Consider the following 15,860-nt stretch of genomic DNA (forward strand, 5'->3'; position numbering starts at 1 on the left):
GGTCCATATTGAAAGGAGGCACTTCAAATAAAACGACAAGGGCTTTCATATCCAGTTCCCGACACTGCCTCCACAGGTTAACACACAAACTACAATTTGGGCTGCAGGCTGGCGTTAGACAGAGACAAACGAACGCCGGTGTAGAAGTCAATCGATCGCCACCACAAAATGCAACATAAACGTCTAGGACGTTCAGAGCAAGTTCGTTTATCCAAAAACTTAACGCCCGTGTGAACAAGGCCTAACAGTTCTGATTAAAAAGTTTAATCCTACTGACTGACATTGTGCTGCACACTGAAAGCTTCACTATATCATTTGTCTCACCCTATATTGTTCGCTGGCATTTTTACAGTTCTAACAGACATGTCCTTCATACTATCGATAGATTGAAATGTATCAAAACTACTGTTAAATACTGTTAAGAGAAGGGTTTGTCTTTGCTGAGGCCCATTAAACTTGTCACAAAATATTCTTGGTAACACGTTAGTTCAGGTACTGCAAAAATGAAATCAATTACTCATTCATTACTATGTAACAAGACATTAACATACAGTTTTTGGGTCTTCATAATACTTGTAAAGCATCAGTGTTTTATTATCTCCGCAATTTGACCTAGTAACAAAACTTCACTTTGGAGTGGTCTGAGGTGGCTTAACTGGAGACCTATTACTCTTCATATGATACCTTGAGATACGAGTGCCCCAGCGTACAAGTTTTTTGAGATACGAGCCATCACTAAGTGGATTTTTTGCCTTGAGTTACGAGCCAAAATTCGAAATACGAGCCATCAAAGAGCTTGTTGCCACACATTCTGAGGAACTGACGACAGAGGAGTTGACAGAACTACAGACGCAGCAACATACAGAGGTTCTGCTGGAGATTGGTATTGCAGAGAAGGTTATCTCTTAAATTGAGATAAAGGAAGTGTTTGCATTGTGGGAAAAAGTTTCGAACTTTAAAGAAAAGAAACACCCTGAAAAAGTTACAACTGATCTCGCAGCCGCGCTATTTAATGATACTTGCCGAACACTTGACTTTATTGAAAGAAACACCCTGAAAAAGTTGCAACTGATCACGCAGCCGCGCTATTTAATGACACTTGCCTAACTCATTTCAGAAACATTCTAAAGGGGAGGACTAAACAAAGCTCCTTGGACAGGTTTCTATTGAAACGCCCTGCGAATGAAAGTGAAAGCGTGGCAAAAAAAAAAAACTAATGAGGAAGAAAATTAAATTACGCAAAATTGAAGTGAAAGAAAAAAACATTACAATACGCTAATCGGCTTCGCCAACATCTGTTTATTTCTTTAGATTCTCTTTTATGTATTAGGTTTTATTTTGTTTGTATACAATATTTGTTCATTATAAATAAATGTTTTCAACATAAGAAAAATGTAACAAAATTGGGGTGGTTTTTTGGGGGCTGGCATGAATTAATCTCATTTCAATTAATTTCAATGGGGAAAATTGATTTGAGATACAGGCATTTTGACTTACAAGCTCGGGTCACGGAACGAATTAAACTCGTATCTCAAGGTATCACTGTATAAGCCCTGTGAATCCTTCATATCAACAAGTAATTTTACCATCATATCTATAGCTGACTGAGATGGGAGTAGATTCACACCTGGTGGCATGGATTGTGGACTATCTTACAGACGGACCTCAGAATGTGCGTCTTGGGAACTGCAGGTCTGACATTGTGGTCAGCAACACAGGAGCGCCGCAGGGGACTGTACTCTCTCCGGTCCTGTTCAGCCTATATACATCAGACTTCCAATACGATTCAGAGTCCTGTCACATGCAAATGTTTGCTGACGACACTGCTATTGTGGGCTGCATCAGGAGTGAGCAGGAGGAGGAGTACAGGAAGCTAATCAAAGATTTTGTTAAATGGTGTGACTCAAACCACTTACACCTGAACACCAGCAAGACCAAGGAGCTGGTGGTGGATTTTAGGAGGCCCAGGCCCCTCATGGACCCCGTGATCATCAGAGAAGACTGTGTGCAGAGGGTACAGGCCTATAAATACCTGTGACTGCAGCTGGATAACAAATTGGACTGGTCTGCCAATACTGATGCTCTGTATAAGAAAGGTCAGAGCGGACTATACTTCCTTAGAAGGTTGGCGTCCTTCAACATCGGCAATAAGATGCTGCAGATGTTCTACCAGACGGTTGTGGCGAGTGCCCTCTTCTACACAGTGGTGTGCTGGGCAGGCAGCGCAAAGAAGAAGGACGTCTCACGCCTGGAAAAACTTGTTAGGAAGGCAGGCTCTATTGTAGGAATAAAGCTGGACAGTTTAACATTTGTAGCAGAGTGACGGGCACTAAGCAAACTCCTGTCAATCATGGACAATCCACTGCATCCACTAAACAGTGTCATCTCCAGGGAGAGGAGCAGCTTCAGCGACAGACTGCTGTCACTGTCCTGCTCCACTGACAGACTGAGGAGATCGTTCCTCCCCCACACTCTTCAATTCCACCCGGGGGAGTAAATGCTAACATTATTCAAAGTTATTGTCTGCTTTTACATGCATTTTTATTACTCTTTAATTTAATAGTTTTTTTGTATCAGTATACTGCTGCTGGATTATGTGAATTTCCCCTTGGGATTAATAAAGTATCGATCTATCTATCTATCACACTGCCTAGAGATAAGTATTCTATCTACTGATGTTTTATAAGTTTTATGAAGATCAAAAGAAGCCTTTTGTTACTTTTATGTAACTCTTGTTACATAGAAGTAAATGAGTAATGGATGCCTTTTTGCAGTACCTAAAGTAAAGTGTTACCATTTAGCATGAAACATTGCCACAACACTATACAGGTCCGTAAGTGTTTGGACAGTGACACACATTTCATAAATCCGGCTCTGTCACTACTACATTTGATTTGAAATAAAGCAATCATTATGTGATTGAAGTGCAACCTTGCAGCATTAATTTAAGGATTTTACCAAAAATATTGTACGAGTCATTTAGAAATTGACATCCATTTTTCTGCATAGCTCCCACCGACCCCGGGGCACAAAAGTATTTGGACAAACTAGCATAATAATAAATGTATTGATAATTTTCAATATGTATATATTGAAATTCAATATTCAATATGCAATGATAATTTTCCTTTATAGTCAATGACTGCCTGAAGTCTGGAACCCATGACCATTTCCAAGTTCCAGGTTTACACCCTGGTGATACTTTGCCAGGTCTTTACTAGCCGTAATTGCATATTGTTCGTTGGACTCTCTGCCATCAGTTTTGTCTTCAGAAAATGCATGTTCAGTTGGGTTGAACTCAGTTGATTGACGTGGCCATTGAAGAACACTCCACTTGTTTCCTTTGAAAAGCACTTGGTTTACTTTCACAGTATGTTTTGGCTCATTTTCCATTTGTACTATAGTATTTGGCTGTATCTGAACAAATGGTATAGTGCTATATACACTGTGTGCACAATTATTAGGCAAGTTGTATTTTTGAGGATTAATTTTAATATGGAACAAACACAGTGCTATCAGTCAATCCAAAATGTTAATAAACCTGAAACCTGAATGTTTCACAACGGAAATGTGAGTGTGAACATCATCAGGGGAATACATATGTGCACACAATTATTAGGCAACTATTAGTGTGCAGATTTATTATGCAACTAAAGGAAAAATGAAAATTTTCCCATCTCACTTGTTTATTTTCATCTGTTATAGTGAGAATAATAAACAAACAACTCAAAATTTACAAATAAACATCTCTGACATTTCAAAAAAAATCAATCAATCAATCAATGACCAATATAGCCACCCTTCTTTCCAATAACAGTCATAAGCCTTTCCATTCATGGAGTCTGTCAGTTTCTTGATCTGTTGACGATCAGCTTTTTGTGGAGCAGTGACTACAGCCTCCCAGACACTCTTCAGAGAGGTGTATTGTTTTTCTCCCCCGTAAATCTAGTGTTTAAGAAGTGCCCACAAGTTCTCGATAGGGTTTAGGTCAGATGAGGAAGGGGCCATGTCATTATTCCTTCATCTTTAAGGCCTTTACTGGCTGGCCACACAGTGGAGAACTTCGATGCAAGTGATGGAGCATTGGCCTGCATAAAAATCATGGTGGTCTTCCTGTATCACTGTTTGAAGAAAGTGTCTTCGAAAAACTGGCAGTAGGTTTGGGAGTTGATTTTGAGTTCATCTTCAATGCAAAAGGTCCAACTAGCTCATCTTTAAAAATACCAGCTCATACCAGTACCCCACCTCCACGTTGGAGTGGAGCTCTGTGCCCATTACTGATCCACAGGTCCATCCATCTGGTCCATCAAGAGTCACTCTCATCTCATCGGTCCATAAAACCTTTGAAAAAAATCTGTCTTCAGATATTTCTTGGCCCAGTTTTGACGTTTCAACTTATGTTTCTTGTTCAGTGGTGGTTGGGTTTCAGCCCTCCTTACCTTGGCCATGTCTTTGAGCACTGAACACCTTGTACTTCTGGGCACTCCAGGTAGGTTGCAGCTCTGGAATATGAAAGTACTGGAGGATAATGGGTTCCTGGTAGCTTCACGTTTGATTCTTCTCAAATCTTTGGCAGCTTATTTGCGTCTTTTTGTTTTCAACACGTTTCTTGCGACCCTGTTGACTATTTGCAACAAAATGTTTGATGGTTCTGTGATCACACACCAATATCTTAGCAATTCCAAAAGTGCTGCATCCCTCTGAAAGACTTTTTACAATTTTTGACTTTTCAGAGTCAGTTAAATCTCTTTTTTGCCCCATTTTGCCCGAGGAAAACTAGCTGCCTAATAATTCTGCATACCTTGATATAGGGTGTTGATCTCCTTAGGCCACACCCTCCCTCATTACACAAATACACATCACCTGACGTGCTTAAATCCAATAAGCATTCAAGTTAATACAGCTTGGAGTTGGAATATACGCATTAAAAATGATGATATGGTCAAAATACTCACTTGCCTAATAATTGTGCACACAGTGTACTTAAGAATTCATCCTGCTACTTCTGCCAGCAGTCATGTCATCAATAAGCACTAGTGACTGACTTCCATTTGCAGCCATGCATAATCTTGCCATAAAATTCCACTACCATGTTTTACATATGATGTGGTATGTATCGGATCATAAGCAGTTTTTCCTTTCCATACTCTTCTTTCCAACATTCTGGTTCCAAAGAAAACTTTTCCAGAACTGTACAAGGATTTTAAAAAATGACTTATTCCAAAGTCTGATTTGTCCCTATCATGCTTCAGGTTTACCAAGGACAGAATTCTGCAATCATCCAGCATAGCTGTCTTCTGTGGTTTTCCAGACCTTTTAGTGTTGCTGAATTCACCAGTGTATTCATTCTTTTTAAAAATTTATGAAATGGTTGGTTTGACCACTGCTGGTGTTTCTGCTATCTCTCCAAAGGGTTTGTTTTTTTTCTCACCCTAATGTTAGACTGTTTTCATTGCATTGGACAGCTTTTTGGACCTCATATTGAGAGTTCATAGTGACAGGTTCCAAATTCAAATTCCACACTTGGAATCAATTCCAGACATCCATCCATCCATTTCCCAATCCGCTGAATCTGACCACAGGGTCACGGGGGTCTGCTGGAGCCAATCCCACCCAACACAGGGCACAAGGCAGGAAACAATCCCGGGCAGGGTGTCAGCCCACCACAGGGCACACACAAACACACCCACACATCAAGCACACACTAGAGCCAATTTAGAAGCGCCCATCTACCTAACCTGCATGTCTTTGGACTGTGGGAGGAAACCAGAGCGCCCGGAGGAAACCCACACAGACACCGGGAGAACATGCAAACTTTACGCAGGGAGGACCCGGGAAGTGGACCCGGGTCTCCTAACTGCGAGGCAGCAGCGCTACCACTGCACCACCGTGCCTCCCTCAATTCCAGACATTTTACCTGCAAAATAGTTAATGAAATAATGAGGGAATTGCTCTCACCTGGCTGTGGAACAGCTTGTCAGTCAATTGTTCTAGTACTTTTGAGCCCCTCAAAATGTGGGTGCTATGCAGAAAAATGGCTGTCATTCCTAAATGGCTCATACGATATTTTTGGTAAACCCCCTTAAATGAAAGAAGAAAGTCTACACTTCAATCACATAATGATTGCTTTATTTCAAATCCATTGTGGTGGTGTACAGAGCCAAAATTATCAAAACTGTGTCACTGTCCAAATATTTGTGGACATAACTGTATATACAATCAGCATGTTGAAACAGCAACCCCAGAACACCCTGAAAAGTGTCATGTCGTTGTGCCTCACCAGTTCTTTTTGTTTCAACATTTCTAACTAGCACCGCAGTCCCTTCCCTAACAAGTCTGCCAGTGTGATTTCCTCCTCTCTAATCCTTTCTTATACATGTCTTTGCTAACAGTTATCTCAGTTTGAGTGTTTAACAGGATGGTATCATTATGAATATTAATTATGTTTTCATTACATAAAAAGGAAAGCTCTTTTTGATGTGCCAGTAGTGTTGTTTATAGGATACGTCTCCGTTTGCATATTGCCACAATAGTGTGGCAGACTGAGGGCAGTATATGACTGAATTTGCAATGTCACTTACTTCAAAATTTGTGTTTAGACAAACTTGACTAAATGTACTATACAGTCATGTGGCTACCCATAGTTTAGAACACTGCTCTGATAACCCACACTACAGTATAGGGAAAAAGTTTAACAGTCAAATTATTATTATACTTTTTACTGTAGTACTAGGGTGTTGTACCGTGTTAGCCATTATGAATGTAGTGAAAAGTCAAGCAAAATGATACCTTTTATTGGCTAACTAACTAAAAAGGTTACAATATGCAAGCTTTCGAGGCAACTCAGCCCCCTTCTTCAGGCAAGATCTAGTTTTTACTGAAATTTAAATAGTTAATATCCAGCAAATAACCTGAAATAGTGCATGGGTAAGTGATAACCTGCCAGAGGCTTAAAAAAAGTTTGGGTTATCAAAAACTGAAAAAATATTTTTTCAGTGTTATGCAAAACTGCCTTTTTCAGGCAACAATTAGTGAGATGACAACAGCTTTTCTTCAGTAATGGAAGTTGTCCCCACCATTATTGATTACTTACAAACCTGTTGTCTGTATTAAAGCAGTACTGGAACAAAATGTGTTGCAACACCCATTGAAGCATTATTTGGACAATGTTTTACTGTATAACACTATAATAATAGTGTGAAAAAGGTGGTCAAGAAGAGAGACAGATCATTATAGCCCTTACAAGTGTTGCTTTTTCCTTTATAGAAATAGAAAAGAAAGCCAAGGTGTCAGTGAGTATATTTTCCTAAACCGTTGAACAAAACTGAGAAACTTCTAATTTATGTGATAGCATTAGGTCTGCCAGACTTGTTCCTGTCAATTTTCCCTCCATTTTCCAAGTTTTTTATTTTTTTTTTAGATGCAGAGGATTTTCTTGCCAGATGCTTTAACAACCGCACATTCAAGCAAAACAAAATGTGTGCAAGATGTCTAGATGTTACGAAGAGTATAATAATTGAGAATTTGCCATCCACTGCCAATGATGACTGTCTTAATCTATACTTTGAACGATATGGAACCATCCAGGACCTGTCACTCACAGAAGGGCAAGCCATTATCACTTTTGTCAACCATAATGGTATGTATTTATAGTTAATAATCCTTGGGAGTAAATTTGAGGTTAAATAGACAGTTGTACTTTTTGTTCATTTTAATAATGTGTGCTGTTTATATTTTTCTGTGTCAAGCTCTTCAACATATTCACCTTCCCCTTATTTCTGTTCTCAAGGTCTTTGCTGTGACACCATAGAGTAGTATTATTTGCACAGTGTGAACTTTAAGTGGGTGCTCTTGAAACACCTATGAACAGGTAGAATAAGGAAAGATTGTTTATTAACCCAAACTACACAATGTAGGAATATAGAAGGAATAGTAAAAACGATGCCAAAAATAGCAAAGATTAGCTCTCCTCCGGGCCTACCTAAACAGCTGAAGTGTCCTTACATAGCTTTCTCCCTCTACGTGAATTGGATAGTCCATTTCCAGCTATACATGACACCACCAAAGAACTCCTTCTCACATTCATTTTCTTCTCCTCTAATTAGTGTTCCTCCCGAGTGAAGCCTTGTATTCCACTTTGCTCCTAAATCCAAGGTAAAAAAACAGAACTGTAAGAGCATTTAGACTTATTTTGGTATCACCCTTGGGTCAAAGCTGCAAACCACTTCCACGAATAGGGATGGCCCCGAAGAACGCCTGAGCCTAATGCTCCTTTTGTTGGACATATAGTCTCAAACTCACAGGACATAATAAAAAAAAGTCCTGTACAATCCTCCATAGTAAATATAACAAAGCCGCCAACTTTGCACAAGCTTTCCTGCTAATAAATATGATTTTCTGGAATAGTTATTTCTAGATATCATTCCATTGAATAAAGAACTGACATCCCTGCCAGGACATAGTAATGTTGGTTCCTTTCTGAGTATTTGTGTTGTAATTATGGCCCCAAGTATCTGTCCAAGTATGTCTATGCCCCAAGTATGTCTGTCTGTACAACAGTATGTATTGTAGCAAATTATTTTTCTGTTCTGGAGTGCAAAAATAAATTCTTTAAACCTGTCTGCCTGAGTGTGTCAGCACTTACAAATCTACACATATTTGCCACACACTTGGTAAAATTACTATAGATCAGTTTGCTATAACAAGTGTAAACAAAGACAAGGTGGATCAAAGAAAGGGTTTTGGTACCATCTGGTAACACTGTTTTTAGTAAGGTTTCTTTGTTGAAAAAAGAAAAGGGACACTCAGGTGAAAAACACTGCGTTGTGCTGTCAAAAAGACAGTTACTTCAGAGTAGGAATTCCATCTTCCTCCATTGTGGAACCTGAACGAACACCCACTTTCTCTAGCTTCTCGATCTTTATAAGGGTGGGGCAGAAGCAGAAACAAGGTCACTCGTTCAGCTGCAGAGTCTGTGAATTGTGTCTGAAAAAGCAGATGATGCTAATGAGACTAGGCAGTTAGGCTTCTCAGGGTGGTATTGCCTAACTTTTCAGAGACGTAAAGTTGTCACCTAAGTGCTTGATACAAGGCAAATTAGTTTACTACTGAAAAGTACAAAATCTACAGTTTCAAATGACAGGCCACCTTGTACCTTGTCACATTGGGGAAATCTCTGTTATATAGTATAGTCCTTATTCCCTGGCATTGGATTGCTTTGCAGACTTACATATTTATTCTGGATTTATTTACATCATTAAAAATAGTTATATTTATCAAGACCTTGCCATTTTCATGTGATAAAGGCACAAATGTGCACTTTCCAAAGACATGTAATTTTCAAAAATTGCAGTCCATTATTAATTTTGCTAGAGCTTAATACTTTTTTCTACATGACTTGCTAAATTGTTCTACGATTTTGAATCTCATAGAATTTTTAGTGTCTTTTTTTAACTTTTTTTAAACTTGATAATACTATTTTACTGTAATGTGTTATTTAAGTCGGTGTCATTGTGTGAGTTTCTGGATACAAATCAGAACCTTTTTGTTTTTGCAAGTAACATTTGGCGTTCATATATTTGCTCAGATTCTATACTTAGACTTTTTGATGGCATATGGGCTTTGTCACATACTAGTTTGTTTCCCTAGTTTTAACCCTTGTCAGTTCTTTTAATGTACAAAGGGTGGAAATTTTTATAAAGCTTGCAATGTAAAGAATCTTTAAGTTTGGTGCTTACCCTTATTAATCATGTTTTCTGTTTTAGTATGTACTGTAATTTCTGAATTGTGACTCAGATAAAATGAGTTAGACAAAGATAATACCTTTCATCCATCCATCCATTTTCCAACCCGCTGAATCCGAACACAGGGTCACGGGGGTCTGCTGGAACCAATCCCAGCCAACACAGGGCACAAGGCAGGAACCAATCCTGGGCAGGGTGCCAACCCATCGCAGGACACACACAAACACACCCACACACCAAGCACACACTAGGGCCAATTTAGAATTGGCCATTCACCTAACCTGCATGTAATTTCTGAATTATGACTCAGATAAAATGAGTTAGACTAAGATAATAATGCCTTTCACACTATGGGCATACATTTATGTACAGCCCCATCCTACAATTATTTAGTGGTGTTTTTTTTACTTCTCAGTCCTGTCTCTTCTTGGATTCCTGGATTCTTGTCACTATCTAATCTACTAATTATCTTTATTTGGAGTTTTATAGTGCTGTGAAAAAGTATTTGCCCCTTCCTGATTAAATTTTTTGCATGTTTGTCAAACTTAAATGTTTCAGATCATCAAACAAATTTAAATATTAGAGAAAGATAACCCAAGTAAACACAAAATGCAGTTTTTAAGGGATGATTTTATTTATTAAGGAAAGAAAACTAAACAAAAACAAAAAGGTTCTGATTTGTATCCAGAAACTCATACAATGACACCAATTTAAATAATACATTACAGTAGAATAGAATTAACAAGTTAAAAAAAAAAATTAAAAATTGAAACTAAAAATTCTATGAGATTCAGAATCGTAGAAAAATTTAGAAAGTCCTGCAGACAAAAGTATTAAGCCCTAGCAAAATTAGTAATGGACTACAATTCTTGGCAAAAGAAATACTTTTCTTTCTGGGCAAATACTTTTTCACAGCACTGTATCTAACATTCCATCAACATTCTTGCTAATACTAATCTGATCAGGAGCCGTATGGTCTAGAAACTAATATGACAGTTCATGTTGGATTTACATACTTTAAAGGGTATTAAGTGCATCAGACTAGGTTATTTTGTATTACGTAAATTTGATGTTGAAGATGAAATGTAAAGGTGTATATGCAAATTATGCCTGTTGCAGAATGTAGCTAAACCTGTACTGCAAATGATGCAGCAATAATACTGATATGTTACTTGTATTTAAATCTTATACTTTGACACTGGTGCAGTTTCTCCTCATGCACGAACAGTATATTATGTAAAAGTACCAATTTACTGTTTATTAAAATGTCACAATTTTACATTTCTCATGTAAGAATAGAAATACACATTTTACAGTGGTTTCTCATTTTCTTTCAGTGTTTCAGACTGTTTTGAAGAAGACACACACAATCTTTGAAACTGAATTTAAAGTGTATCCCTTTTACTACTCTATATCTGCAGCTTTGTATGGAAAAGATGGGCCACAATTGAAGATGCCTGAACCAATTTTGATAAATATTAATTATTATATTTGGCAGCTTTTAAAAGTAAAGAGACAATACATTGAAGACATAAGTTTCAAAATGAATCAACATTTTTGTCACTTGACTTGGCCAGAGCTAAGTGAAACATATCCTGCCGTGACAATTACACCTACTGAAGATTTAATGAAACAAAAACCACTAAAGAAATACATTAATGAATGGAAAAACGAGGCCCCACTTGCTTTTTCAAATGTTCTTTCTATGTATAAACATTTTGAATTTAAATATGATTCATCTGTGTTAATAGAAGCCAAACAGGAAATTGAAAATGTTGTGAGAGATAGGGTGTACTTGTTACCATTTGCAAATGTGGGCCGTGTTGTTATAGTAGGGCCACAAAAAGACGTGGATTTTATGCAACAGCGGGTAAAAGATGTTTATGAAAGGACTGCAAAAAAAATTGAAAGGGACCAGAAAACAATCTTAGAACAAATCACTGTGTCCTCACCAATATACTCTGTGCTGAAACGTGATGGATTTGAGCATAATGCTATCACGGAGTACCCAGTGCTAAAACTCACTTATAATTCTGACCAGGGAAGGCTTGAACTGATAGGTTTGGCAGAAGAGGTGTACCCTGTCAAAAGTCAGTTTTTACAAGGATTAATAGATTTGAAACGCAAGCAAATTAAACTTGATGTACACCTGATTCATTTTCTTGCCAGTGTGGATAATGAAGATGTATCAAGCAGAATATTTGCCTCTAAACAGATCAATGCTATATATGAAATTGAAAAGAATGTAAAAAATGAGTTAACGCTCATTGTTAGTAAAAACACAACTCTGGATGAAGCAGAGAAACAAATGACTAAAATCCTGGGTGTTTGTTATATTGAGTTAAGAGATCACAAAGTTACAGAAAAGCAAGAGTGGCTACAGTTGTTAAAGCATTTAGAGAAGACTGTAAATTCCACACAGAAAAGGATAATCATATTTCAGCAGAAAGCTCAAATTGTTGTGTCTGGTTTTCAAGAAACAGTAAGTAGTGTATGTGAGCAGCTTTCTGACTTCATCAACATAAATACTATTATCTGTGAGAAAATATGCATTAATTCAGCTGCTACAGTGAAGTTTCTGAAAGAAAGGAAAAATGGTTTCTTAAAAAAGATGGGCAACAATGATGTGAAAATTGATTTTTCAAGTTTGAAGAGCCAGCCTGGAGTTACTTTAAAAGGTCCACGGCTACAGGTTTTAGAAATTAAACAGTTAATTGAAAAGGAAGTCCAGACTCTTTATGCTGATATTTACAGGATTAACAAACCAGGAGCAAAAAAACTGTTTAAAATGCAAGAGGATATCTATTGTTCTATTGCTAAAGAAAAATTTAGTTGTATAGTGATTCTTCAGGATGATGAATTTAAAGCAGAAGTGTGGAACAGGACTGATCAGATTTTCTGCCAGGTGCTGCTTCCGGGTGGGCAAGAAGTGGCAGTTTGTAAGGCTGATATGTGCTCATTCCCAACTGATGTGGTTGTCAACACATCTAATGAAGATCTGAAACACATTGGTGGCCTTGCAGCAGCACTGCTACAAGCTGCAGGTCCTGACCTTCAAGATCAGTGTGATAAATATACACAAAAGAATGGGAAGGTGAAAGTAGGTGATGTAGTAAAGACGGCTGCAGGTAATCTCCCTTGTAAATATGTGCTTCATGCCGTAGGCCCAAGATGGCACAGTAAATCTGAATCTGAACCTGTTTTGAAGAATGTGGTAATGAAGACTTTGAAGTCTGCAGAGGACCTCGGCTGCAAATCTATTGCTATTCCAGCAATCAGTTCAGGAATATTTGGTTACCCATTGGACTTGTGTGCAGAGACAATTGTAAATTCTATTCGAGAATACTACAAAAATTCCCATGAAGGAAGTAGCTTAAGGAAGGTTAATCTGGTTGACAATGATGACAAAACAGTCCAAGCTATATCTGAAGCAGTCCAGCGAATATTTGCCAATGAGAAAGTGACTTTAAAAGCCCCACAGGTGAAAGCTGCTTGTAAAAGTATGATGGTGATGAAAAAGGGAATGGATTCATTTCAGACACAAGAAGGTGTGACCATTCGCTTGGAGAAAGGAAACATTCAGGATGCATCTGTAAGTCCTTTGTTTAAATATTTGAATGACTGCATATTTTGTTTTTATTTTCACAATGGGATTAAACGAAACCATCATTGTTTCATTCTGATTTAGGTGTATTTCAGTCTTTATTTTGGTGTTCATCCTTCATTTGTCGCTGAAGTAAGTCACTATTGGCAATCTGCATCCATTGTTAGCAGTGTGACGCTTTGTCAGTAGGTCACAATGTTTGAACACCCTGGCAAAATATAAATATTTTATCACAAAGCTTTACATATATCTGAGCAAATTGCTAGACATTAAAAACTGTTAAATATAAGCAGTTTAAACTCATCTTTTTCTTGAAAATATTAAAATGCACTTGCCCATGTTTCAGTTTACCTTGTAATTTGCTGGCCGTATAGTTTTTCTCAGTTAAGTTCTTTTTGCAGTATCAGTGTAATTTTTATATAATTTTTTTTTAGATTAAATATTTTGTTAAAACACATACTAGTGAGGTAAATCATGACAAAAGTCACTGATTGCTCCATGAAAACAGAATTTTGCATTTTTTGGACTGATTTTCGTACTGCATCAACTGCAAAAAACACAACTGAAACTGATATGCCTGTAGTCCGTGTAAATTCTTGACTTGTTAACTTATTGCATTAGAACATTTTAATTTTTTTGTTTTCTGTTTGAAATGACTTACATCAACCAATGGCCAGTTTTACTCTTATCATTGTTAACTCTTATCATTGTTCAATAAATGTTGTTTCTTTAATGCCCATTTACAGTAGGATAAGCATATAGTCACCAGTCCAGTGAAAACTAAACCTTTATCAATAATGTACTTTGCCAAAAATTAAAATAATGTTTAATTAGCAATTTGTGCATAAATGCATGTGAAGTATACAATTTATAGTTGCATACAAGTATAGATCAATACACAAAAACTAATAGGCAAAGCATTACAGACCTAGGGCTTTCACAGTGCCATACCCAAAGTACAATCACAAGGAAAGGCCCTGCAGCAGAATAAGATGGGTAACATCTGACTGTGTAAATGGTGGCACCTAAAATATTTTAGATGGCTGTTCATGGCAGTAAAAATACTTCAGATAGCACAACAGAATTCATAAGGGTAAAATATTCTGCTGTATGGGCAAAACTTTGCCTTTACAAATATTTTATGTTCTCTCCAGAGAGAGCTGGGTTAAGTAATGTCTTAAAAGTACAGTTGCTCCAATTTGATGAGCACATTGGATTGAATTTTCACTGAAGAGCAAAGATAATTGAAAGGTTTGTAAGATTGTATACTAATCTGATTGAACAGGGAGGACTGAAATGCTTTATATTTAAAGTTGCTAATAATGAGATGTCAATCATTGCAATAATAAAGTGATTCTTACTAATAGAGTACAAGTTACATTTTTATTTTTTGTTATGTTTGAGCCTTGTGAACAGAGCAATGACAAGGACCTTGCTGTTTCAAATGAACTTTATCTGGATTTTGTTAAATACTATTGATTTGTCTCTTGTACTATTTTTCAGACTGATGTCATAGTTAACACCATCCCTAGCGACCTAAACCTTAACAGTGGTGCAGTTTCAAAGGCAATTTTAGCGGTAGCTGGTTCAGAGCTCCAAACTCTGATTAATGGAGAGGCGCAAAATTCAACAGTAGCTGCTGGGAGTGTGTTAAGAACCCAGGGATGTAATCTGAAATGTAGCTTTGTTTTGCATGCAGTTGCTCCTCATTGGTCTTCAGGAAACGAATTAGCTACACAGGTAAATTATTAATTATTTGGTTTTCTTTTGGTATCCCTATTTCACTACAGATCTGTGTTACAGATGTTGCATTTAAAAGTTGACAGTATATGTTTGTATTTCCAGCTCTCAATATTCTAGTCTTCGATAGCATATATGGTGGCTCTTTTATGTAGTAACCTTTTCTCAATAATTTAATGTATTTGTAATGGGCTAGAATTCAGTATTCTAAAGAAAATGACATTTCTGTGTGTTGCTTAGTGTAATGTGCTATAAACTAGTGTTTTAAAGAAAAGGCAGAATTTCTGTAAATTTCTGCTATACGTTATTGTTGATGGCTATCTACAGGACATAAATATTTACCTGCCTTGCTAAATAGTTAGACTGCTTTGATTTAGTATCTCATCTACACACAATGTAGGGATACAGAACTCTTTGCTTCCTTTGAAAATGAACAAGTTCTGGGGACACTGGTTTCTAATCAAGTACTCAAAGTAAATATGTTTACACTATTTATTATGCAGAGGAAATTGGCTTGCACCATTGTTTCACTGATTGCCATGTTGATGTTGAAATTGAAGAATTTATATATTTCTGGGTAAAGTAGAATAAAACAGAACAGATGTATGGTCTGGGACTTGTGATGGCTGCCTGTTGCTTTTATGCTTTTTCACCATATCGCTGTGGCGACACCCTGTAGCAAAAGTGGCTTGTACCTGGCCCAGGTTCCCCTAGACCTGAGGTCAATAACATATTTGTAAAATGTTTATCAGCAAACTCAGCTTAGTTGTCAT

The 15,860-nt window shown here is 37.3% G+C and overlaps 1 protein-coding gene across 1 annotated transcript in view; it reads left to right on the forward strand.

Annotated features, from left to right (window-relative positions):
* The window catches only part of LOC120531676 (protein mono-ADP-ribosyltransferase PARP14-like), a 73,288-nt gene that overhangs the window by 26,110 nt on the left and 31,318 nt on the right, over positions 1-15,860 (forward strand). Inside the window, exons 5-7 of the mRNA XM_039757294.1 lie at positions 7,421-7,639; positions 11,081-13,335; positions 14,851-15,087. Coding sequence (XP_039613228.1) covers positions 7,421-7,639; positions 11,081-13,335; positions 14,851-15,087 — 2,711 coding nt within the window. The remainder of the gene's footprint in view (positions 1-7,420; positions 7,640-11,080; positions 13,336-14,850; positions 15,088-15,860) is intronic.

This window comes from Polypterus senegalus, chromosome 6 (assembly GCF_016835505.1).
Source record: "Polypterus senegalus isolate Bchr_013 chromosome 6, ASM1683550v1, whole genome shotgun sequence".
In the NCBI taxonomy this organism is placed as follows: Eukaryota; Metazoa; Chordata; class Cladistia; order Polypteriformes; family Polypteridae; genus Polypterus; species Polypterus senegalus.